The 27471-nt window shown below is 38.6% G+C and overlaps 1 protein-coding gene and 1 long non-coding RNA gene across 22 annotated transcripts in view; both read left to right on the top strand.

Annotated features, from left to right (window-relative positions):
- The window catches only part of ANK2 (ankyrin 2), a 674296-nt gene that overhangs the window by 375304 nt on the left and 271521 nt on the right, over positions 1-27471 (top strand). For 2 of the 21 annotated variants that reach the window (XM_027063045.2, XM_027063076.2), the window contains exon 1: positions 20862-21961. The exons of 14 other annotated variants lie outside the window; for them this stretch is intronic. In XM_027063045.2, the coding sequence (XP_026918846.1) occupies positions 21833-21961 (129 nt within the window). In that variant the 5' untranslated portion in view covers positions 20862-21832. Of the gene's footprint in view, positions 1-19082; positions 21962-27471 lie in introns of those variants that run through there. 5 more of the 21 variants (XM_053217022.1, XM_053217026.1, XM_053217032.1 and 2 more) reach the window with 5 other exon arrangements.
- On the top strand, positions 3477-6088 carry LOC128314485 (uncharacterized). The gene is made up of 2 exons (XR_008296186.1): positions 3477-3614; positions 3858-6088. It is a non-coding gene; the product is annotated as an uncharacterized LOC128314485 (long non-coding RNA).

The following is a 27471-nucleotide window of genomic DNA, read 5'->3' as shown; positions in this document are numbered from 1 at the left end:
CCCCGTGTCGGGCTCTGTGCTGACAGCCTGGAGCCTCGAGCCTGCTTCGAATTCTCTATCTCCCTCTCTCTGTGCCCCCCCCCACCCCCCACCATGCTCTGTCTCTCTCTTTCTCAAAAATAAATAAACATTAAAAGAAATTTAAAAAATCTTTCAGCATAGGAAAAAGAGGACTTCAAATACTTGGATTGGTCAGGGCCAGTTGAGGTAGACAAGAAAATCTGTCCCACCACTAAATTTTTTTCTCAGACTTTTCTGCTCACTTTCTCCAAGCCACCATCACTACCTAACTTTCTTCTGATTTCTAGCCAAGGCTAGGAACTCTGGAATCTTTACGTTTGCCTAGTGTCTCATCTAAATACATTTATGCTGTACCTCTCACTGTCTGTGTATGCTCACATTTATGTTCTTCTGTTGCTGTTGTACATGTGGGTTTGTATTTGTTCACTGTAATTCAGGCAAGGGCGGATGGAGACCATATCCAGATGTCCAAATTTTCTTACGCTTCATCAACTATGGATACAAATGAAGTCAGTTTAATAGTCACATGTCTTCTTTTATGACCCATATCACCATCCCAATCTCCTGAAAAGCCTGCTTTTCTTCCCCCATTCACCACTCTTGTATTTTTGGTGGGACTGTCTTCAGGTGGGTCTGATATGCTCATGAATGAATCGTGTGAACCATCTCATCAGCTGCCATAGAGTCTCTAAACATATTATCCCTTTCCTTCTGCTGCCCACTGCCCTATGACCAGGCTCCACTGAGTCACTGCACACTTCAGATGCCAAAGGCAACATGTTATCTCATTGGAACCCATTCCCCCATTGTGTTATGTTGGAGGGTGACTGAAGTGGTATTGCTTTTGCCTCAGTGCCTGACAAAGTCCATCCCGATTCTTTCTATAAAGTTTAAATATGAGAAGGACTTGGGAGCTGGCAAGGAGTTAAATGTCTGCGACAGCAGCCAGCTCTTCCTGTTTTATGAAGAAGACCTTATTATTGCATGAATCTCCTGTGATTTGCTCTCCTTCCATTTGGATGAGTTCTTTACCAAAAGGCTCTCTGGTTTCTTTATCAATTAGGATTAATTGATTAGATAATTGATTTGCTATTAGAACCAATGAAAATCTACAGTAACAGTGGGTTAAATGGGTTAGAAGTTAATTTCCCTCTCATAAAATAAATCCAGATATGAATAATCTGGGGCTGATAAGGTACACACTCTACTTGGTCAGGATTCGAGGGTCCTTTTGTCTTTTGCTCTTCCATCCTCTCCACGAAGCTTCTACCTCATAGCCTGATCTGATGGTTCACATTCTAACTGTTATGTCCAGCAGAATGGAGAATGGTGGGGAAGGGTATTTATGCTTTGTCTTTAAGGGCATTTCCAAAGGTTGCAAGTAAGCCTTTAAAAAAAAAACCCTATTGGTCATCACATAGTTATACGACCACGCTTGGTTACTGATGAGGCTAGAAAATGTAGCCTTTACTATGGCAATGATGTGCCTAACTATTATTATTATTATGATTTTTATCAAAGCAAGAAGGGAGCACATCTATTAAGGAAAAACAAGTGGACTTTGCCACAGTACCATGGAAATAGGTTTCCAGAACACCCAGCCTACCAGCTGACCTTGGGCCAAACCAAGATTGTCATTTATAAAATTGTCCAGTGCACTTTTCCTTCCTTTTTATCTCATTGGATTAGCTTAAAATGAGACACGCATTCTTTCTGTGCTGTGCTAGATTTATCTATATGATATGATTGGTTTCCTGACTGTGATCTTTGCACCAAATTGTGTCAGATGGCATGCTTTGATGACAAGTATTCATTCCCTTGATACCAAAACCATATAAAGACATGACAAGAAAGGGAAACTGTAGACCAATGTCTGTCATGAAAAAATAGGTGTAAATATTCTTAATAAAATACTGGCAAAGAGAATGCAGCAATGTATAAAAAAGATTTATACATCATGACTAAGTGGCATTTATTCTAGATATATATGCTTGGTTCAACATCCAGAAATTAACTAAAATAATTACATCAATAGGCTAAAGAAGAAAAATCACATAATCATATCAATAGATGTAGAAAAAACATTCGACAAAATCCAATACCAAATTGTTTTGTTTTGTTTTTTAGGTAAACTCTACTCTCAACGTTGGGCTCAAACTTACGATCCCAAGATCAAGAGTCACATGCTCCACTGACTGAGCCAGCCAGTCATCCCCAATATCAAGTTTTGATTTTAAAAAAACCTCGTCAGGGGTGCCTGGGTGACTCAGTTGGTTAAGCATCTGACTTTGGCTCAGGTCATGATCTCAGAGTTCATGGATTTGAGCCCTACATTGGGCTCTGTGCTGACAGCTCAGAGCCCGGAAACTGCTTTGGATTCTGTGTCTCCCTCTCTCTCTGCCCCTCTCCTGCTCATGATCTGTCTCTCTTTCTCTCAAAACTAAACATGTTAAAAAAAAAACTCAGCAATCTAAGAATAGAGGAAACTTACTCAACTTGATAAAAAACATCTACAAAAACCTACAGCTAGCATCGTACTAAATGCTGAGAAATTAAATGCTTTCCCCCTGAGACCAAGAATGAGATGAGAATGTTCCCTAGTATTTTAACATCATATGGGAAGCTTAGTTAATGCAATAAGATAAGAAAAGGAGTGTATAAAAATATTGGGAGAAAGAAAAGTGTCTTTGTTTATAGATGATATGATTTTCTATGTAGAAAACCCCAAATAATCAGCAAACACACCTATGGAACTAATAAAAGATGATACTAAATTTGCAGGATACAAAGTTAATATACAAAACTCAATTGCTTTCCTATATGTCATCAATGAACAATTGTAATTTGAAGTTAAAAACACAAACAGGTACAAATCTGACAAAACGTATACAAGAACTACATGAGAACTACAAAACTCTAATTACAGAAATCAAAGAACATCTAAATATTCTATGTTCATGTATAGGGAGACTCAATATTGTTAAGATGTCATATCTTCCCACTATGGATTTAACACTGACCAAAATCCCCGTAAGTTATTTTGTGGATATTGACAGAGTGATTCCAAAGGTTACACGGAAAGGCAAAAGATCCATAACAACCAACACAACACTGAAGAATAAAAGAGGACTGACACTACCCAACCTGAACACTTCTCAAAAAGCCAGAAATGCAAACAGTGTGGCATTGGTGAAAGAATAGACCTAGATGAGTGGAACAGAATAGAAAGCTCAGAAATAGACCAATGCAAATATAGTCAACTGATCATTGGCAAAGGAGCAAAAGTGATTCAATGAAGCGTCTTTTTAACTAATGGTGCAGAATAATGGGTCATCTGCATTCAAAAAATGAATCTAGATGCAGACGTTACACTTTTCACAAAAATTAACTCAAAATGGATCAAGATTTAACTGGAAAATTCCAAACCATAAACCTTCTATAAGAGAACATAAACCTTCTATAAGAGAAAAAAAGTCTAGGTTACCTTGGCCTTTTAGATATGACACCAAAAGCATGATCTATGAAAGCAAAAACTAATTAGTTGGACTTTATTAATATTTAAAAGTTCTGGGGACGCCTTGGTAGCTCAGTGAGTTAAGCATCCGACTCAATTTTTTTTTTTTTATAAATTTTTTTTTCAATGTTTATTTATTTTTTTGGGACAGAGAGAGACAGAGCATGAACGGGGGAGGGGCAGAGAGAGAGGGAGACACAGAATCGGAAACAGGCTCCAGGCTCTGAGCCATCAGCCCCGAGCCTGATGCGGGGCTCGAACTCCCGGACCGCGAGATCGTGACCTGGCTGAAGTCGGACACTTAACCGACTGCACCACCCAGGCGCCCCATCCAACTCTTAATTTTGACTCAGGTCATGATCTCACGGGTTCGTGGGTTCGAGCCCCACAGTGGACTCTGCTCTGGGCCTGCTTGGGATTCTCTGTCTCCCCCTCCCTCTGCCCCTCCCCTGCTCATGTGCTCTCTATCTCAAAATAAAATAAATAAATAAAATTTTTAAAAAAGTTAAAACTTCTGTCCTGCAAAAGACACTATTACAAGAATGAAAAGACAAGCCAGAGACCGGGAGAGAAATCTTCGCAGAACACACACCTGGTAAAAGGGACTTGCATTAAAAATACATAAAGAATTCTTCAAAGGAATTCAACCATAAGAAAACAGCTCAATTTAAGAAGAAAGAGACAGAGGATTGGAATAGACTCCTCACTAAAAAAGACAATACGGATGGCAAATAATCATATTTAAAAATGCTGGATCTTATAGGTTAAGGAATTGCAAATTAAAACAGCAATGAGACACCACTCTACACCTATTGGAATTATTAAAATCCAAAAAAACCTGATAATACCAAATGCTGGTGAAGATGTGAAGTAACAGGGGTCCTCACTGATTGCTGTGGGAACGCAAATGGCACAGTCACTTGGGAAGTCAGCGCTTAGCAAAGCTAAACATAGTTTAGCAGAATCCAGCAGTTGTGTTCCTAGGTATTTACCCAAATGAGATGAAAACTGTCCACACAAAAGCCTGCACTTGCATATTTATAGCAGCTTTAGTCATAATTAGTCAACACCAGAAACAATCAAGATGTCCCTTAATATATGCATGAATAGGGGTGCCTGGGTGGCTCAGTTGGTTAAGCATCCGACTTTGGCTCAGGTCATGATCTCGCGGTTTGTGAGTTTAAGGCCTGCCTCGGGCTCTGTGCTGACACCTCAGAACCTGGAACCTGCTTCGGATTCTGTGTCTCCCTCTCTCTCTGCCCCTCCCCTGCTCATGCTCAGTCTCTCTCTGTCTCTCAAAAATAAATAAATGTTAAAAATTTTTTTAAATATGCATGGATAAATAAACCGTGCTACATTCATACAATGGAACACTACTCAGTGATAAAAAGAAATGAACTATCAAGTCATGAAGAGATGTGGAGAAATCTTAAATGCATACTGCTAAGTGAAAGAACCAAGTCTGAAAAGGCTCCCTACTGTTTGATTCCAACTATAGGACATTCTGGAAAAGGCAACATCATCGAGATAAGAGAAAGGTCAGCATTTGTCAGGGTTTCTGTGCTGAGATGGAGGGTAATGAATAGAAGAAGCATAAGGATTTTTCAGGTGGTGAACAAGTTTGTATGATCCTTTAATGTTGGATACACGACATCCCAAGTTATTTCTCCCTATACTTCTAAGTTTTCTCCTTTTTGGACCAAAAGAAAAGGATGTCTCAGAGACAGGGGAGGCAGGAAAAGGGCAAAAGAAAAGGGTAATACAACATACAGTGCAACATGTGATTCCTTTGTACCATTCTTCACAAAATTACTTTTCCTCCCTGTTACAATACCCTGAGTTACTTGCCGTCATCCACTTAGAAAATTCAATTATAAAATATCTGTTTAATATCTGAAATGTCTGAAGTTCAATATGAACCCCAGGGGAACTTTTCATGAAGCCCATGTAAATACATCCTTGTTTGGACTGCTTCTGGTGTGTTGAATCACAAATAGAGCTGTTTTGTTTTGCTGTAATCCATAGCACAAAATGCAATTGATCTTAGTGTAGAGGACAGATACTGTGATATGGCTTATGTCAAGATGACTTGAAACTTTTCATCCTTTTTTCACTTATGTTATTTCTTTATAACATATAAGAAAAGACATTTAAAACTGTTTGTTTATTTTGAGAGAGAGAGAGAGAGAGCACAAGTAGGGGAGGAGCAGGGAGAGAAGGAGAGAGAGAATCCCAAGCAGACTTCACAGTCAGCACAGAGCCCAACACAGGGCTCCATGCCACACACTGTGAGATCATGACCTAAGCCAAAATCAAGGGGCGCTTAACCGACTAAGCCACCCAGGTGCCCCAAGAAAAGCCATTTTTGTTCATATCAGAAAAGACTTGGGGGATGTCTGGGTGGCTCAGTCGGTTAAGCATCTGACTTCGGCTCAGGTCATGATCTTGCAGTTCGTGGGTTCGAGCCCCTCATCGGACTCTGTGCTGACAGCTCAGAGCCTGGAGCCTGCTTCAGATTCTCTCTCTCTCTCTCTCTCTCTCTCTCTCTCTCTCTCTCAAAAAATAAATCAACATTAAAAAAGAAAGAAAAGACTTGGCATTAAATGCTAAGAATAAATGCGTAAATGGCCAGGGATTGACTAAGTTTGTTAGCCTTTATGGTACAAAAGCATCGACTATTTTGAAAATAGTGTTATCTAAGACTAAAGATTTCTTTTAAGTGGAAAGTGTTTTTTTTTTTAAATAAAGGTAAATGTTAGTAATGTTTTAATGGCAATTTCTGAAAGTAGTCAAAAGTTGCTCTAGTATATACATCATCATGCATTTATTGTAAGGAACTAAAATCATTTAGAATCCTGCTTAGCACCAAGCAAAATCCAGTTAAACTGGGTGCTTAGTATTTTCAAAGCACATAGGATCTCTGGAAATGCATTACTGAATATTATTTGTGCCTTTAATGATTCATCAACATTTAGGAATATAAGCTTTTATTGTCAGTGTTTTAAAAGTCAGCTATATAAAGTTGCTAGAGTATACACATTAGATATACCCATTAGTCATATTTCAGGAAATGGAATATGTATGCAAATCTGAATGTTGATCTAGATATAAAACAAGAGGAAGATACGCCTCATTTTGTAATAAAAGACAAATATTTGAATTTCAGCAAGTTAAAAAAATATTAGTTGTCATTTTTGTCCCTGTCTGCCTTCGTGCCTCTCATCCTTTCCCTCAGGAAACACACAAGCTGCTTACTCAGGCAGTACTTTTTAAAATATCAAGGACCGCAGAAACCTGGGGTTCTATAGTATTTGATAGTGTTAGAATAGGCTGAAGGGTAAATCTTTGTCCACACTTTCATTTTCCAGCCTGTTTCTTTTTTAATAGTTATCCAGGAGTATAACCTCTCCATAATGTTCCTGTTCCCTGAGTAAAATGCCACAGACCTTTTTTCAAAAGTTAGATGCTGTGTGTGTGTGTGTGTGTTGTGTGTGATATTGATGGAGACCTGGTGGGAATTCTGGGTTGGGAAATGAGAAAAAAAAAGAAAAGCAGGTTTTTGCCCTTTGCCTTTTAAATTTTTTTCAACGTTTATTTATTTTTGGGACAGACAGAGGCAGAGCATGAACGGGGGAGGGGCAGAGAGAGAGGGAGACACAGAATGCCCTTTGCCTTTTAAAAAATTTTGGAAAACTAATCACAAAGAGCTTTACAAATCTAGGCAGTTGCTTTGAAGAAAAGAATTGTGAAAAACATGTAATTAAGAAAAAACACACTGAAAGAGAAGGTAGGATCATTTTAAAACAGGCAAGTGAAGGAAGTCTATGATTTAAAATTAGTAAAATAAAATATAATGGGTGAGGATGAAAAACCTAATTTTGGTAAAAGTGTAATGTTGTTACTGGACAGAGAACCAGTTCTGAACTCATGTTTTCCTGCTCAGCACTTGAAAATCAATACTCAAGAGATGAGTGAGAGGTGCCTGGGTGGCTCAGTCAGTTAAGTGTCCAACTTGGGCTCAGGTCATGTTCTCACAGCCCGTGAGTTCAAGCCCCGTGTTAGGCTCTGTGCTGACAGCTCAGAGCCTAGAGCCTGCTTCAGATTCTGTGTCTTCCTTTCTCTCTGCCCCTCCCCTGCTCACACTCTGTCTCTGTATCTCTGTTTCTCTTTCTCTCAAAATAAATAAACATCAAAAACAAAATTTAAAAATAAAAAAAAAGAGAGACAAGTGATGGTGGAAAAGAAAGGTTACTTTATTCAGGAAGCTGGCAGCCTGAGAAGATGGTGGACTAACCTCTCAAAGACCGTTGTCCCCACCGAGACCAAGCTGGAGGGTTTGAAAGGGGAAGGTGCAAAAAAGGGAGGGAGGCCTATGTTCAGGAGAAGCAGGTGCCCAGGCTAGTTTGTCAATATAACCCTGAACAGACTTGCTGGCATCCCTGGTGCTGTTTTCAAATGTAGTCAGGCCTTATCTCTAGGGAAAGTCTGGTCCTTCACTCCTCAAGGTGAGTAGTCTGCAAATCTCAAGGAAAGTAGGTTAGTTCTGCTGCAGGCCAAGGGACTTAGGTGAGTAAGCAAGGAGTACATAAACTGGAAGCAAGTTAACCCCTCAGACCAGTTGGAGTGCTGTTACAGAATCTTGGGACTCCTCCTGGCAGTGTCTAATTAAAGATAATGAAGAGCAGACATAGGAAGTAGCTGGACTTCAAACACTCAATGGTTGTGGTGTTCATAGAAAATGGCCCCAGGCAGTAGGTAATAATCCAAACAGATTGAGAAGGTCTAATGGGCATGATGCTCACATGTCCCAGCAGGCAGGTTATACTGTGGACACAGAAATTCAGGAGAGGGTATTTGGAGATTCAGTAGAATGATGGGCTGTTGGTAATAAGCACATCTTGCCCGTTGGTAGCACTTCTAAAGTCCTGCCCATTTCACCAATCTAGGATGGGATTAAATTTTGTCATCAAAGCATAAGCCCAGTTATCTAAACTGAGATACAAAAGTGAGTCGATCCTACATTTTGGTGAATTAGAAAGAAATTCCTTAATCCCTTTTTGTTTTAAGACAGGACTAGCAGAATTTGGAAGTGAATATCATATGGCTCTGTCATGACGGTGAGAAAGTTGAAGAGACTGTAGACCAGGCAAAGCCTTATCAATGGTTTTGGAAGCAGCAGGGACAACAGCTAGGTATATGAAGAGAGGATTGAAAATAAGAAATTTTTTTTTCATTTATCGCTTTTTAAGTTGATTTATTTATTTTGTGTGAGAGAGAGACAGAGAGCATGCACAAGCAGGGGAAGGGCAGAGTGGGGGTGTGTTGGGGGGAAGAAAATCCCAAGCAGGCTCCGTGTTGTCAGCACAGTCCAACCCTGGGATCCATACCACAACCTGTGAGATCATGACCTGAGGACGAGATCAAGAGTCAGATACTTAGCCCACGGAGCCACCCAGGTGCCCCAATAAGAAACAGTTTTAAGTGATACAACAGAAAGGTAGGATTTTAGGAAGATTAGATGTGTGAATAAAATTAATCCGAAATTGATCCAAGATCTTTAGAGACTATTTCAAGACTCATTCATTTTGAGACTTACTATTAAGACTTGCAAACACACATCAAATAATTTTCCAATTGGGTTTGGAGGTTCATTTGTAAAACAATTTTTGTAAAGATAATAGTGTTCTAGGACTTGACATGCTTCAGAAACTGTACATCCAAATTAAGAGTTGAATGAATATTCTAGAGTGATTCCGCCATATTGTTGAGAAATTGTCTTGCTCTAAAGAAAAAGCCTGATTAAATTGTACTACTCAGAAATGTAGAAGAATACAACTGACTTAATGCATATTAGTGTACAGTTTGAGACTGCATCAACAAATAATTTTTTAAATTAATTATAAATATATTAATCTTACCTAGAATGAGGTTAAGACAAATACCAGATACGGATTTGACAACTGAGAACTTAGAAACATCTTGCTTGTGCTCAAATTTTACTTGCTTTGTTTCAATTTCTATTTTTATTAAAAAAAGAAAACCCTGGGGGTACCTAGGTGGCTCAGTCGGTGGAGCCTCTGACTTCGGCTCAGGTCATGATCTCACGGTTAGTGAGTTCAAGCCCCGCATCGGGCTCTGTGCTGACAGCTCAGAGCCTGGAGCCTGCTTTGGATTCTGTGTCTACTTCTGTTTCTGCCCCACTCCCGCTCACACTCTGTGCCTCTCTCTCTCTCTCTCTCTCTGAAAACTAAATGAAAATTTAAAAAATTAAAAAGATGTTTACTTAAAAAAAACCCTGCACAATATTTGAATTTATAATCTGTATTAGATGCTTCTGGTTTAATCTCTATTGTATGACTTGGAGATACTTCCTGTCTCTCTTGTGTAAAACAGAAAAATACCCACTAAATAAAAAGAAAAAAAAATTATATATATATATATATATATATATATATATATATTGCAAGCATATATATATATATTGCAAGCATATATATATATATTGCAAGCATTAGAATAGTCCTCTAAATCTTATGGAACATTTAGATCCTCAAATACTGCTTTCTTGTAACTGCATTTAGTATCTCTCATCCAGCAGAGGGCTATCAAAGTCCATTAATTTCTATTTGCACACACAACAACATAGAGTTTATTTCACTCTTCTGGTCTTTTTTTCCTGTTTTATTTATTTATTTATTTATTTATTTATTTATTTATTTATTTATTTAGTAGTAAATTCCTTTCTCAAAGTGGAGATTTCCAGTATGTAAAGTAGGTATATATATATACCCAGAGATGCTCTAATTGCAGAAGGGACCGGAGCTGCCACTGTGAAAACCCCCAGCAAGGTGTGGAGGATAGTGGAAACTCTCCGCTCTGATCTGTCCAAAAACTACTCTTCCAAATTCAAAGTCAGCTCTTCTTGGGTGGAGTTGTAAATATTTTTTCCCTCTGTAAAAATCCAAATGCTGACACTGCAGGGAAAATATATAAGCAGGATGATGTCCAAGTTATGGAAGTTCCTCATGGTTGGATTGCCTTCAATTGCAATTGTAATTCCTACCGTGCGGTTGTATGTCTTGTTTGTTTTTGTTGTTATTTACTTATTTATTTTTTAAACGTTTATTCATTTTTGAGAGACAGAGAGAGATAGAGCATGAGTGGGGAAGGGGCAGAGAGAGAGGGAGACACAGAATCCGAAGCAGGCTCCAGGCTCTGAGCTGTCAGCACAGAGCTCGACGCGGGGCTCAAACTCATGAACCGCGAGATCATGACCTGAGCCAAAGTCGGACGCTCAACTGACTGAGCCACCTAGGCACCCCTGTTTTTGTTTTGTTTCAGTAACAATGGAATATTATCTTCAGTATTTATTATGAGTACAGAAAGCATTTATTTTGACAAATTTTGTTCAAATATTTTAGGTGCCAATTTGATGGACTGGTTGACTGTGGCTTTCTATATTTATGGCAATGGGGCCCGTTCTGCTCTCTCCTAAAACCGAATTTTAGGGATTAATTACGAGAGTGAAAAAGCATTCCATTTCCTGACTATTTATTACTTTGCATTAGTAATAAATCCATTTGCGGAAGAAGCTATTACAGAACCTTCCATTTGGAACTATGCCTAGTTGGTAGTCTAATGGTAATTGTTGTTTGTTTTGCTTTTCCATTCAAAACAGAGCTTTTACATGGTGTCCCTTTATGCATATTGAAGCCTGGTACTGAATTAGTACTGAATTCATTTAAGTAGTATGACCATAAGGAGCTGTGTTATCATGGGGTTAATAAATACTTTCTCAGGCACAGATTTTGTCTTCGTCTGTTCAGGCTGCTATCACAAGACACTATTGACTGGGTGGCTTACAAACAGCAGAAATTTAATTCTCACAGTTCTAGAAGCTGGGAATCCAGGGGTGCCTGGGTGGCTCAGTCGGTTAAACATCCGACTTCAGCTCAGGTCATGATCTCGCGGTCCGTGAGTTCGAGCCCCGCGTCAGGCTCTGTGCTGACAGCTCAGAGCCTGGAGCCTATTTCGGATTCTGTGTCTCCCTCTCTCTGACCCTCCCCCTTTTATGCTCTGTCTCTCTCTGTCTCAAAAATAAATAAACGTTAAAAAAAAATTTAGAAGCTGGGAATCCAAGATCAGGGTGCCAGCGTGGTCAGGTGAGATGAGGACTCTTTTTCAGATGGCAGACTTCTTAGATCCCAACATGGTGGAAAGGACACAGGGAGCTCTGTGGAGTCTCTTTTATAAAGGTGTAATCTCAGTCATGACCTAATCACCTCCTAAAGGCCCTCTCTACTAACATCAGCACACTTGGGGTTAGGATTTCAACATATGAATTTTGCGGGAGGTATAGAAACATTCAGACCATAACCCACGTTGCCTGATTTTTAAGACTCATTCCACAGTGTTACAAGCTTTATCGTTAACACATAGTCTTAAGAAGTATGAACACACTTACAGAGTGATCAGCATTTTTTAAAGTTTGTTTAATTTGAGAGAGAGAGGGAAAGAGAGAGTAGGGCAGGGGCAGAGAGAGAGAGAGAGAGAGAGAGAGAGAGAATCCCAAGCAGGCTCCACGCTATCAGTGCAGAGCCCAACACAGGGCGTGATCTCACCAAGTGTGAGATCATAACCTGAGCTGAGATCAAGAGTCAGACGCTTAACCGACAGAGCCACCCAGGTGCCCCAGAGTGATCAACATTTTCTTCCCACACACTATTTTTGGGGGTGACCCTGTCTCATTTTCTGTCTATCCCCCTAGTTTCTGTCTCAAAAGCCTACTTTTCTTCCCTTTCGTGCTTTTATATTTATGTTTTGTGTGTGTTTGTTTTCCTCAGAACAGTAACCATAGTAGTCACTACTTACTGAACACCTACTAGATGTTTGACACGTGCTATTTCTCTCGGTTCTGTCAGGTAGACATTACCTAAAAATCTATATAAAAGGAGATTGGAGCTTACAAAGGCTAGGTAATGTACTTGACGTTACAGAATCCAAGTTGGAATTCAAAACCCGCCCCCAAGACCCTTCATCACACAAATAAAAAGCTCGATTTTATAACATATCAAATCTCTGTTATTCGATCAATTAATGAAAAAAGATGCTTAATTAGAATACAAATGATGAATACTGCTTTGTAATATCTGCCTTTAGCAACCAGCAGGAAGTCACTGATGCCTCAGCTGTGTCTTCATGTAATAATTTTGAATCTATAAAACATTAAATAAAAACCTTTAGTGAACAACATTAAACATTTGTTTAATGTTTCATATTATGTAGTGTGCCTATAGGTAATAAAAAAGGCAGACTTTATTTTTTTTATTTAAATTTTAGTTAGCTAACATACAGTGCCATATTGGTTTCAGGATTAGAATTCAGTGATTCATCACTTACATACAACATCCGGTGCTAGTCACAAGTGCCCTCCTTAGTACCCATCACCCATCTAGCCCATCTCCTGCCCACTTGCCTCCATCCACCCCATAATTTGTTCTCTATCATTAAGAGTCTCTTGTTGTTTGTTTCCCTCTCTTCTCCTCCCCTCCCCATATGCTCATCTGTTTTGTTTCTTAAATTCCACATATGACTCAAATCATGTGATATTTGTCTTTCTCTGACTGACTTCACTTAGCATACTATGCTAGCTCCATCCATGTCCCTTGCAAATGGCAAGATTTCATTCTTTTTGATGGCTGAGTAATACTCCATTGCATATGTACACCACATCTTCTTTATCCATTCATTGGTTGATGGATGTTTTGTCACTGCTGATAATGCTGTAAGCTACAAGCTTTTAAGTGGGCATTTGTGTTCATAGAAGGAATGGAGATATTTTGTTAAGTAAAAGGTAAGAGAGCCTCTATTCTATGTCTTTCAAGAAATGAGGGAAGAAAAGGTAATTTGCTTTCTGTGAAGACATTGAGAGCTAAATGTATCACAGGACTTGAAACAGTAAAAATTCCAGAGATGTTTTTACTTTACTAAGTTAATTGGGTTGAATATTGATGAAAGTTTTTACTGAAGCCACGTTTGTTTCCACATAAAATTTTCAATATGTGAAATTATTCTACTATATTTTTCAGTTACATCTTATTCGATTTTGGTGACAGTTTTGAATTCTCAAATGTTGAAGGATGCAAAAATATTTTTTTATTAAGAAAAAAAATAGACCTTCTAAAGTCCTACTATAAATACATATAATCCTACAGTACATATTATTTCTACAATTCCTTTGATGCTTAAAATGTTCATTTACCTAACATTTATTATTATCTGTTCTTACTCAAATTAACATAGCTTGGTGGACAGGGAGAGGTAAAAACGTGAAATAAGCTTGAGCTCAGTGAGTTCAGATTACTTAACTCCCGACTAAATGCTTTATCTGCTTTAATGCTTTTATATTTATGTAAATATAAATGATATATAAATGATATATAATTATATAAATGATATATAAATATAAATGATATTACTTCGGGGAAACTGTTGTCATTGTTGTTGTTTGTTTTTGTTTTGTTTGTTTTATTGTTTGTTTCTTTTAATAACTCATCCCTTTTGTGTCAGTGGTTTGTCCATAGTTCTATTATTTGAAGGTTTTAAGGGTCTGTTTCTCTGTCCTGTTGTTTCTGCTATATGCTTGATCATCTCTGATTGTTTGCTGATCACTGTACTTGGAAAATTATTTATGCACATAATTCAAGGCCAAGGATGGAGGTCAATCCTTCACAGAAGATATATATTCACTTCAGGCTCTGTGGTTAAAAATGATTTGGAGATCACCCTAAGCCAAGTTCAAGGCTTGAGTTTTGTTGAAACCCCAGAAAGTAAAACCCAGTTTGTAAACCTGCTGGAGAACTGGTTATTTATTATTCTACCCTTAGACTAAGGGTATGGCTTTTTGAGGTTTCAGATGATTGTAGGGAGGTCCCATAGTGGACCCTCCATCTTGTATAGACACTGACCTTTGATTTCTGCCCTCTTGCTTAAGAAAGTTTAAAATTTCTAGGGAAATACACTCAGGAAACAAAAGCAGTTTCTCTGTTTGTTTATCTCCCAGTGGTTCCATTTTCCTTCAGAAATTCCTTATTATCATGCCCGCTATTTGTGGCTTATACGAAGTTACTTATATTTTATCCAGCATTCCTAGCTTGCTTCAGTGGGAGGGTTGGTCTGAGGGACCTGGCTCCTATTAGCTGGGAACATACACTGTATAGGTAGATACTTCGTATTTCAGTGATTGATTTGATTCAGAAGTGATCTAACCACCGTGTCACGAAAAAGGTTTGATTATGCCTTACCTTTGAAAGTGTGGTTTCCAGAGAAAGTTTGATTTAATTTTATGCTTTGGTTTCCATATTTATGGACTATGACTTTGCATGAGTAGGTATAAAATGAAAAGTGCTGGTCATGCCTAAAGCAAGAAACATTAACTGCCTAGCAACAGATTTTATTTATAGGTCAATTGAACAAGGGTTGCAATAAAAAGAATAGCTTGTATCTGTTGGTGAAAAAATGAAAATGGTTCATGGAAACTCTTTCTATTTTAGTGTATATGTAGGGAAGGTGGGGAGATAGTTAACTAAATGTGGTGGCATCCAGAAGCAGTAATAATCCAGATGTTTATTATACGTTCATAAAAATTACTAACCACCCACGGATGCAATAGTAGCACTTTGTAGCACTGCAGTTTTCTGGTACCAACAACACAGCCACAAGGGGATTGTTTTTTGTATGGCTGTGTTATTGAAACAACATATTTTAGAAGTCTTTTATATTTATTGCTGCATCCATGCACAAAAACTCTACTGGGTATAGAATTGATTGTAGGAATTGCCAGAAGTGTTTATGTCCCTGTCTTAATGGTAAGGGCATTGGGTCGGAAAACTGGAGATCTTAAACATCTGTCACTGATTTGATGTTTGATCTTTCACAGATTTGGATATACTCTAAGATTGCATTCTGCCATCTTTCTGTTGTTAATTCTGAAGTATAATTAGGTATTTTTGCTAATAATTTACCGGCCAGGAATGCTGAGTAAGAGAGCTATAATTCACGGTCCATAAAAAGTATGGGATTAATAGCTCAGTCATTTAAAGCCCACATTTACTAGCTTTTAAGCCTTATTGACTTATATGCAAATATAAATTATTTCACAAAATTTAAGATACACATGGCTTAAATTTGGAATCACGTGAATAACAATTAAAAACAGTTTGTCTCAATCAAGAAAAATTAACCTTTGCCTTTTGCAAATAATCTAATTAAAACATTTACAATCAATGGGGCGACTGAGTGGCTCAGTCGGTTAAGCGTGGACTTCGGCTCACGGTTCATGGGCTCGAGCCCTGTCGTGTTGGGCTCTGTGCTGACAACTCAGAGCCTGGAGCCTGCTTCAGATTATGTGTGTGTCTCTCTCTCTGCCCTCCCTTGCTCACGCTCTGTTTGTGTCTCTCTCAAAAATGAATAAACTTAAAAAAAAAATGTCCTATCAACCTGTCCCAATAGCCCTTCAAATTGACACTATGCAAGTGCACAAGTTTCAAGCATTGAGTCCAACTTCTCTCTCCATTACCAATAGAGTTGTTTCTTTTAAGATACTAAAATACTAACATATAATTCCCAAGTAAAACTATAAATCCTAAAATAAAAATAAAAATTTCTTTATAGATAAAAGGCACACAAATCTGTCTTCGGGGATCTTCAGGACTAGCAGGTTTAAGATTGCATTTTCACATCTTTTTTTTTTAATTTTTTTTTAATGTTTATTTATCTTTGAGAGAGAGAGCATGAGCAGGGGAGGGGCAGAGAGAGAGGGAGACACAGAATCCGAGGCAGGCTCCAAGCGGTCAGCATGGAGCCCGATGCGGGGCTTGAACTCATGAACTGTGAGATCATGACCTGAGCCGAAGTCTGACGCCCAGCCGACTGAGCCACCCAGGCACCCCGCATTTTCACATCTTAACCACAATTTATTGCTTTTTATTTGACCAAAATAAAAGGACCAAGAAATATGCACAGAATTTTTATGGGGAGTTGTTACAAACCCAAATGGCAGGTTATATGTGTTTTAAACCACAACAGCAAATTGTCAGCAGGAGTTAGAATTTAACTCAATTTAAGTCAATCCCTAAAGGACTATGTGGCTTCCTGATCCAGGATTGGTCTGGTTTTTTTTTTTTTTTCCAGAATAAAAGTCCATTTATGAGAAGAGAATAGTCCTGAGAAGATATTTGAAGATATGTAGAAATAATCTGAAACTTGAGACCAAGCATTTGAAAATTGTGAAGCAGCTTTCTATTCGAGATCTGAATATTGGTAGTTGTAATCACTGTAGATTGAACACAGTGACTGAGATGTTGCCGGAGGTCTGCAAATAATTCACTTATAACAGCTGGATTTTTATGACTTTGTCATTTTCACTGATGGATCCCCAATGCTTCTTGACTGACTCAGATTAGGCCCTCAGTAACTGTAGTTGATAAAAAGATACCATCAGAGATAGGTGCTGTGCAGTAATGGGATGACAGTGAGAAAGTTTTCAATTTAAACAAAGAATATTTAAAAGGCAAATATAAATTCCCAGGCTTTCAGTCTAAGATAACATATAGAAAACTAAGAGGAAGAAAAATTTTAGCCTTGTGAGGCTTTTCGAATTCCTGAATGAACTTATTTCTTTATTTCCCGTCAAAGTGAGCACAGAGAAAGTAAATTTGATTAAGAAGCCTCAGTGAAGGGATTTTCTGTCAGAAGAGTTTTCACAATGAGCAAATCCCAGCCCCGTTTACACAGGCTGCCTCCAATTTACACAAGCTAGGCTAACGCACATTCATCTTTGTTCATCTGGGTTTGCACTTTGGGGATGAATGAATGGAGTTGGGGATGGAGGTTGGGTGGGCGGCACAGGGAGATAGGCTGTGTCTCTCTTTTCCTTGGGAACAGTTTTTGATTTTCCTTTCCCTGTGCCTTTCCCTTCCCTCTGCTCATCGAGGATGTGGCTGCTGTGGGTCATCCCCTGACCATCCTCAGAGTGGTTATAGAGCCACAGCCTAGGGTGGTGACAAAATGCTAACTATTTGTGACCTACACTTTTGTGGCTTTATCTTCTTTATGTGAAGGGATCCCCAGAGGGAAGCTTTTCACTCCTTGTGTCTTACCATTGTTATTAGCTGGAAAGTTTCTGTGAAACATCAAAAATGTTAATGAGCTCGGTTAGGAGGCTGGAGGATAGGGGTCTTTAGGCTCCTGCTTCCTTGTCTGAAACTCTAGACACCACTTATTTTGACTTGGAACTGGGGTTCCTCAGGCAGAAGCAGAAGAACTATACCATTTCGATAGTCTCATTTTAATCAAATCATCTCCTTACAGAAACTGTTATGAACGGGAAGTAGGATCTAGGATTATTAGCAAGCTCTGCTCTCTTAATTTAGTGTTATCAAATTGGCTTTTGGATTTGGCTCTGGGTAAAACAAAGTGGGGAGGCGGATGGATGAATGCAACTATTCGTTCAGTCTGCATTATCTTACGCGGACCATTCGGGAGTCTCAGAACACATGTGAATCCTCAAATACAAATACCATTGCACTTAAGCAGAATGAACTCTTGGCTCCCAGCTCAAGTGAGCAGAACCTTTGCCTTTTTTTTTTTCCTTCCTGATTAGGTGATGCTTTAGCCGTCTTTGTGGTGCATCTGCTTCTTTTCCCACTTACCACCCACACTCCATTTGTGGTAGAGTGACAGTATATGCTGTTTAATTGCATTGCTCCTTCTCCTGGGTGAGACTGGGAGAGAGAAGGGGGATTAAGTTGCATATGGCTAGCTCAGTTGTTATTGAGCGATGCCCTGACTGATGCCTGAGGTCTGCAGAGGATTTTCTTTGGATTCTGATCAATGGAGTGCTGGACACTGAGGACAGCAAATGGCCATTTTCTCTCCTGCCTTTAAAATGAAGTATGTCCTCTCTGAAGGGCAATCTATCTAGGCTGGCTCTCAAGTTTAAATGTAAACGACAGTGTGTTCCTTACTTTGAAGGCAGACACCAGCTTATCCCATTGATGGCCAAGATGCTTTGTGGAAGGAAGCGGCTTTTGTTACAAGTTTAAAATTCAGCCAGTATTATATCTCTGCTGGAAGCTTGATGGGAAGACGCCTTTAATGTGGTGCGTGTATCCTTTAAATGGCTGGGAGCTCCTGGGACTGGAACCTGGTGCCCTGTCTGTGCAGAGGTCAGCTGGTGAGTGTGCCCTGCTCTCTTTCCTCAGAAGGACTGGCACTGATTTTTTTCCCATTCAAGTAGAAATCATAGGAAAGTCTGAACAACACAAATATACAAGAAGGTATGGTTTTAAAAAAAAAATCTTTTTCTCAACAGCTTACTATTGAATAAGTCAGTTGTAGAGGGACAACATTATCACTGCGTAGGGATGCCTCATGTGCCTGGTGCTCCAAAAAGGGTTCTGTGTTGCCATCCGTCTCACCAGGAAGCAGTGTTCTATGATTGGGGAAGATAAAAATAAAAGATTGCATGCTAAAAAAAAAAAAAAAAGGACTTGTGACCAGTTCATTTTATTTAAAAATATTCATCCCAGTCTGAGATTTCCTGTTTTGTGATTTGAGTAGTAGAGCCTGCAGTGGGGCTTTTTGAGTGGGTTCCTTCTCCCGAGATAGGCTGATTTATGAGTGCTGAAACTGGTCCCCCTGCCATTGTAAACTGTCCTGGGAAAACTATCTGGAACACGTTATTCGCCTTCTAGTGTCCTCAACTAGAAAAACACAGTGACTTTCCTTCTCTGCATCGCATCTAAAGACATTATGAGAATATGTAAGCAAAGTAGGGTAATTACTCTTTTTAAAGATTTGGCGAACGTAGTGAAATATTTATGTTAAACTAACACCTGACAAACTAACATCTGATTCATTATCTTTTCTTCATGAAACAAAGTAATGAAACAGCTCTCAAGCCTTGTAGAAAGAGGGGACAGAGGGACACCTGACTGGCTTCATCGGTAGAACATGCGACTCTTGATCTCAGGGTCGTGAGCTTGAGTTGGGCATAGAGTTTACTGAAAAAATAAATTATTAAAAAAAAAGAAAAAGGGAGAGAATCTTGAGGGCTAAGACTGTTAACCATGTCTAAGAATGTGTTGTTGTTGTTGTTATCAGATTGAAGTTTTAAAAGTGTATGATTTTCCTGGCATTACAAAACGGCAGAATCCAATTGATACTGTCCAATGTACAAGTAGGGCTGTTGAGCTCGTTAAAGGCTAATGAAATAAACATGGGTTTTTGGGTTTTTTTGCTTTGTTTTTTGTTTTTATTTTTGTTTTTTTATAACAGTAACTCCTCACTTTCTTCTCTAGCTGTGCTTGTGATTTTCCACCTTCCTTTTGGGAGAGCTACAAAGGGAAGAATATGTTGTGAAACACTATGAACAGGTTCTAAAGGGACTAGGGAAGGGCATTGTCCCAGAGGAAGCCCAAAAAAGTCCTTCTCACTAACGGGAAAACCACTGTATGTCTGTGGCTCAGCCACATTTTTGTTGGGACACATGTTATTAAGTTAAAAGGACATCCACGATCCAAAAAAGAGTAGCTTGGTTGTAAACATTTTTTAAAAAGTATTTAGAAGAAGAAAAAATGCCAGATGGTGTTAAGAACACCCTGTGCTCCAGTCTTACCGCTTTCCCTGAACCACCTTCATTCCTAATGACTGTTTTGACACCATCACCACTGATTATCTTGAAGTACCTCAGGGAAGAAAATGTTTCAATTATGTTATATCAAGTGGCAGGCGATGATTCACCTGGTTAAGAACATATAGGAATCCTCCCCAAGTCCACATATTATCTTCCCAGGAGGCCTAAATGTCTATGTGTGTTTCCTTATAAATATGTACAAGATTTTCCAGAGGAGGGAGTTGATAAGCTGCTACTTTTTTTTTTTTTTTTTAGGAGATTAATTCTCAGCTGTTTAAGTCAGGGAGGGTTATGCATCCTGTACATAAGAAATTAATAGTGCTGGCTAGAAGTTCACTGACCTCTGAACCATGCATGCTGGCCCATACAGTGGCAATTATTTTCTCCTTTGGCTTTTGGACGAGGTTAAGTGCTGGGTTCATCCTGATTACTGAGTTGTATCCTTTCATTCAATGAGTCTCCCTTTCGGGTACATTAACAGCAACATCTAGGAATGTTAAACCCTCTTTACTTCATCACATGGCTTAATGTTTATTTGGTGTTTAACAGAAGCCTTTGGTAATTTAACAATGAGTACCTGTATGCCCCTTAGAATGATGGAGAGTGGTTTTAGGTGTTCCTACCCCCCTCTCCCTTTTGCCTCTGCCTTCCTCCCCCTCTTTGGAGGGCCCACTTTTTCTCCCAGGGTAACGTGGCTGAGCCCAGATTATGCTGTGTGCTCACTGACAGCTCCTTTCGATTCCGGCTTAATGCAGCTCCCTAATGCAGCCTCACGTGGGGCTGTAAATGACACAGTGAGGACCGGGCTACCCCCAGCCCTTCCCGGACGCGCTCACCCGGGTATTGCCATAGCGGTGGCAAGTAACTCCAACTGTGCCCGTCTTCTCCCCAAACGGCAGCGTTGATTCTTTTCTGGAAAGGAACCTTGGAGAAGGGAAGGGCTGAGATTTAAAAGGCAGGAATTCATGTCATGTGCTACAGCAGAACTGCCGTAGCAACAGCAGCAGCAGCAGCAGCAGCACCCGCAGCGGCAGCGAGTCATTTAGTGAGACTGCACCATTTTCTTCTCACCCTGCATAGAGGTGTGGTTGGAAGCGGCAATAAACTACCCACCCCCTAGCAGTTCCACAGAGGTGGCCTCTTCCTGGCTCCAGTCGGAAGACACAGACTGTCTGGAGGAGTCCCCAAAGACTGTTCCAATTGGTGATGTGTGTCTAAGGAAGGCTTTTTCAACTAGTAGGATGCTTGCCTGCACTTGCGGCCACCCAACTGCTGAAGAGCTCCAAGTCTAGTGCTCCGCCTTCCCCTGGGACCATTTCCCAGTGTGGGTGCACACCTATGCCCGCGTGTGTGCAGGTGTGTGCTGCTGGGGGGCTTGGCCTGGGACCTTGGTACGTTCTGGTGAATTATGGGTGCTGCAGAGGCTGGAGCAAGATTATGACCTAGCTCGGGGGCGGAGTGGATTATTTTGTGAGTGCTCTGGCCGCCAGCCATTGCCCTGGTGGGGAAAACCGTATCTCCATCTAGCTCTAAAATCACCTGGCTTGCTGGGGAGTGGAAACTGAGCCGCCGAAACTGCTTCTGCTGATTTTCTCTGCAAAATGGCTCACGCTGCTGCTTCTATTAAAAAAGTTCGAGAGGCTGAACTGGATGAAAAAGAAAAAAACCTTGAGAGAGAGAGGAAAAAACAACGGAAAATCCCCAGGGAACGTATGGAACGGAAAAGAAAGGTAACGAGGAGCATCCCTTTAACCCTTTGCCTCTGAGGCTACGTGTAGAAACCCACCGTCCTCAGAGCCGGCAACTTCATCTTCCCTTCCCTCCATCATTCCCCTGCACCATTCCCAAGCTCAGTTTGCAGCCTATAGCTCATGTCCAAATTTGCTGCATTGGGAGGAGATGCCTGAGCAGGGCAAATTTCCTTCGCTTTAACCAAGCCAAACCGCACTTCGTTTTTCTCTGGTTTTCTCAGTTATGTGTACTCAATCTCAGAGCCAGGTGCTTTATGCCTCCAAGTAACTCCCAACACTTGTCTTAGGAGAAGGAAAGGGCTGATTGATGGTTAGCAGGGTAGAGTATTTTTCTCTTCTTGTTCCTCATCTCTACTTACTAGACCTTCAGCACAGCGCCTTCTCACTGACAATATGTGTTATGTAGATCGCTGGTAGGAATAAGCCTCAGGTTTTATTTACTCCTTTTTCTTTCCCCTTCCGGAGGTGCACACTGTTCTATGTGAAACTGCACTAAGAATATTGGTGCAGTGAGCTGTGTCCTTGCATCTTTAAAATTGTAATTCATTTATTTTCTGGTTTCCATCAGTAATCTTATGATTTTCTCTCCTGGCTGTAGCAATTAGGTGAAAAGACCAAGGTTAAATAACAGGAAGAAACGCAGATTCCCTCTACATTAAACTAGAGAATTGTCTCTTTCTGTCTTTCGAAACATTATTTTTTTCTTTACAATAGAAATAATCTTACACCTGGGCGGAAGGGAAGTGTTCATTTAGTCAGTGGTCTGGTTCTATAAGGGAAGAAGATCTCTGTAAATGCCTTAATTAACAAAGTAGGTCACTGAATAATTTCAGAATGTGATAAACAGCATATTACATTAGCAAAGCATAAAAATAGTGGTTGGTACACAAGCTGTTGTTAAACATAACTCGGGGGTTGGGGATACACTGCAGATCAGATGCTCAATAATCCATATGTTCAGTGCTTCCCCCACCCCTCTTCATTAATAGGTATGTTTACCTTTCCATTTTGAGGATGCTATCTTTGCCTAATTTTCGGAAAGACACGTGAGGACCCACATTGAATTAAGATCTTACTATGTAGGGATTCGTCCCATTTCAGTTTTACTACTTATTTCACCACTAGTTAGTGGAAGTAACTATTATTAGGCAACATAATTAAATAAAATTAGAAGCATATTCTTGTTTTTCCTTCTGGGAGAAAACTTTAGTATTGCTTGTCTGACCTTTAGAAGGCCTTGTTTCAAGGATGCCGTAATTCTTTTTTTATAATACCTTGGCCATTTTTGTGGGAGCTGGCTTACTTCTTGACAGTTACCACAGTTCTGCTTCTAATCCTCTAAATGGAACATTATTACATAAAACAATTTCCTGTGATCGTATCTTTTTTATCTTATATTCTCCAAAACATAGTATATTGCTTCTTGGCCAGGACTGTTCAGCATCCAGTTGTGACCTAGTAACTTTGCTTAGCTAGAGTACCACGCATACACCTAGAACATTTCTTGGTCTCGCTGTGGCTTGTTTCTGTATCTAGTTCACTTTTCCCCTTTTCTATCCATTCTTGAAATGGAAAGACTACATCATTAAAATGGAAAGGTGCCAATAGTTGTTGAGAATCTCCATTGTTTTAGCTGCATTGCTTTAGCTTGAATCCAGCACCGTGGCAAGATCGATGGTTAATCATGCAGTCTTATGACAGCATTATCTGATCTTCACATCCAGATAATATCATTAAGCTAGAACCAAGGAAAATTGGGGGAATAATCGCATAGCTATTATTTGTTCTTGTTCTTTTTTTTTTTTTTTTAACATACCTTCTGGACCTCTTCCCTTTTATACTGCAGATGCTTGAGTTTTTACACAGCATAACAAATGCTAGCTTAGAAGAGTGACTGACATTTTTAGGTGTTTTAGATTTATTTTCAACGCCCCCCCCCCATAACTACTTGAGCCAGTTCTAAAATTTGGTTTAAGATAAAAAAGTGTACCTCATTGTTATTATTTAAGGTATGTAGAATAGTAGTTCATAAAGAAATGAAAAAAGGATAGTTGCCTATTAGTGGTACTCTGGAACACCATCTCCGGAAAGTAACCTAAAACTTATTATACTTTATTTGCTGTTGCCTTTTTATAAACATAAAGAAATGCATCAGTAGTAGTGATGATTAAATATATCACTTAAATATCCATTTGTAAAGTATCTTGCGAAAGAACTTGCTTATTTGCAAAATTCAGATGAGACCTGCCCCAATTCAGGTAATAGCCAGCTGTGGAGCTCAAAAAAAATAAGCTGGTGTTGAAAAGATTTTTACTGAAGTAAAAATGATTGAGTATTAAATCAATTAGGCAGCTTCATATTTGGATCTCATTTTAAGATTTTTGTAAACTTGCTGTTGATTAAAAGAATCTTTGCATTATTGTTTTATACTCTGTAAAACATTTTAAGTAAGTTTTAATTATTGTAAACTTGAAACACATTGCATGCTTGGCTATAAGCCTTCTACTAAGTTGTCAGTGGTATGTTTTTTTTTAAATGACTAATTTGTATAGTAGGGGATCTAGTTTCAACCTCAATATAAGCAGAATTTATCTTGGAATAAAATGTTCAGTCGTCTTTGAGTCTGGATAGCTAATATTTAAATATAGCGTATATTAAATATATATAGTATATGTGTCATACTATGATAGAGCTAGAATAAAGCTTACCTTTAAGCAAAGGGACCAAGATTAAGATTAGTTGAAGCAAACAAACATTTTTTGCCCCAAATGGTACACTGATATTCTAGGTTTTTACAGGAATAAGAGGATATTCCTATACTAATTATTAGCTTATATGAACTGAAGTCATTTCTTTGTAAGTCCACATGTCTTATTTCTACACTAGAACCTGAGACATTAAACTTGAGAAGGATGCCAAAAGGAATGATTTCTCACAGACTTATAAGATTTAGTTGTAGGAAGTGATTTTGAGTATAATATTCTCTCCACAATCACTTTTTTTTTAATTTGGAAAAACATAATTTCAGAGAATCTGTAAAAAACAAAACAAAACAATTCCATCCTTGGAAAAAGCATATACTTAAATAACCCTTCTTATTTAAATTTATGATTACCAGTTATTTTCAAATAGTAGATATGTTTTCCATTTCTCAGCATGGACAGGCCATTCTCTAATCCATTATAGTGTCTACAACATTCGCTGGAATCGTATGTCATAAAAGGCAATCTGTATGACTGGTGCTTAGCATTGTGATGTTTAAGAAGTTCTTCCTTTATTATTTTAGTTTATACTATTCAAAAAGCCAGAGTTCATGTTTTCTGTATAAATTATATGATAATAATATTTATTGAGTGCCAATATGGCCCTGTATCTGGCACTTTATATACATTGTACTGTTTAATCAAGAGACAGGTCTACACATTAGGGATTATTCTCTCCATTTTGCAAATAAGGAAACTGAGACTCAGACTCATGGAAACTGCTGTATCATATGCAGCTATTATGTGGAAGAGTTGGGATTTGAATCCAGGCTCCAAAGTTCATTGGGAAAAAGAGGTGATGATTCCTTGGTCTTGTACATACACTGAATGTAGGGAATAAGTAAATAATTTAATCTGTCAATGCTTCAATTGCTTCATCTTCAGAATACCTCCCTACACTGAAAGGGATTTTAGTTCCTGTAAGAAGTTAAATGACATGTTTGAGAGGAAACTATGTATTTAAGTTTGTGATTCTATCATAATTGCTTCAAAATATTCCATGAGATTTCTTGGAAAATCAACTTATTAAAAGTTAACATTTGCTCCTTAAATATAGCAGTTGCGGTCAAGGATAGACTATGATATATTATCACTCTTTGTTACAATTGTATCAGGACTTCAAAATGTATTTGCATATTCACATTCACAAGCTGACACAGGAAGGTGATTTTGCAGGGGATTTACATAGAAAATGAAAGCAAACTTTTTTCCAAGTCTTTTAAATTGAATTTCATAGGAAAAGGTTCTGATCAGTTATTTGCTTTTATTTTTTCTATATATAATTTTTATCTTGAAGGGAACAAGGCTCACTGTTTTTAGGATAACCTTTGGGAACCCTCACTGACACTCCCCCCCCCCATATTCTTGTCCATATGGTTATTAAGTTGATGACAATGAGAATACGTATTGAGTATATATAATGGACTTATCATCCAGTTGTAAGGAGACATGGAGAGATGGAGACTTTCTAAAGTTATTAATTAGTGTACTTTATTAAAATGGAAGAATGTTTTATTTGCAGTTGTGGAGATGAATATATTCTGTAACTTTTTTTATTGTGTTATAAGAATGAGTTTGTAAAGAAACACAATAGATAATGGCTGACTGTGGCATTTTTCTGGTGGTCTGTAGGTGAACCCTATGGTGTAGGAGGAAGGTGGATAGCCCAATCATTCTTTCTATCCTTCAGTGTTCTGCTCAGACACTCAGCAGCATGATTCCAAAGGCAAGACCAACACTGACAGCAACAATACTTAGCCAAGAACCAAGTACAAAAAGATTTCCAGGCACTAAACCAAACATAATGTGATGAAAAATACAATGACAACATGATAGTGTGATCCTTTGTATTTATTACATGCTAGATCTTTTCAAATGTGGTAAATGCCAATAACACTTTTTAGGACTCACATCAAATTGTCTTTATATAACTTCTTATAACCCCTTCATCAATATGTCAGTACTTACAGAAACCACACTAACATAAGGTAGGTTGGTGATTTCTTGAGCTTTACCTGGACATTTGCTCTTCCTATGTCCTAATGTCTACTTATAAGTAAAAACTCAACAGTTTTGTTGTTGATTTCCCGTTTGAGTCTAAATAAATATGTTCAGGTATATCTACTTACATGCGGAGGTTTCTATGCAATCATGATTTTTTTAAACCCCATTTTCTTCTTCTTTAACATTCCTTATATCCCCTTTTGTAGTTCAATTCATAAACCCTATCTTGGCTAGAACAATTATCTTTATATAAGTGACTTGCACCATTAATGGTATTCTTTGCCAGTACTGTAAGTCTGAGTTTTTATTAATTTTTACTTATAGAACCTCTTTCAACCATTGAGTGGGTGACTACTAGCTTAGGGTTACAGCTGTCAAATTTGTGGGATTGTGGTAAAAATAGTCCCAATTATATGGCTTGAGATAAGTTTTTAAGAAGACTGTAAAAAGACAAAATCAATGTAGAAAAGCTACTATGAGTGAGTTTGATTTGTTTTGGAACCTAAAAACATATAAATGTTTTTATCTTGAACAAAACCAGGATTAATTCACTGGTGTTCTTTATTACGAAAGTTTTAATTGTATTAGTTACCTCATTTATCCATAAGGATATTTATAGCACATTTTGACATCATAAAGAATACTAAATACTTTATAGAAGTACTGCAGGGGTCAGTGATAATATAAGGAGGTTAAGTCTACTCACATCATATTTAATAATCT

This window comes from Acinonyx jubatus, chromosome B1 (genome assembly GCF_027475565.1).
Source record: "Acinonyx jubatus isolate Ajub_Pintada_27869175 chromosome B1, VMU_Ajub_asm_v1.0, whole genome shotgun sequence".
In the NCBI taxonomy this organism is placed as follows: Eukaryota; Metazoa; Chordata; class Mammalia; order Carnivora; family Felidae; genus Acinonyx; species Acinonyx jubatus.
The sequence above is the reverse complement of the archived record's forward strand: the minus strand, read 5'-3'. Positions and strand labels throughout refer to the sequence as shown.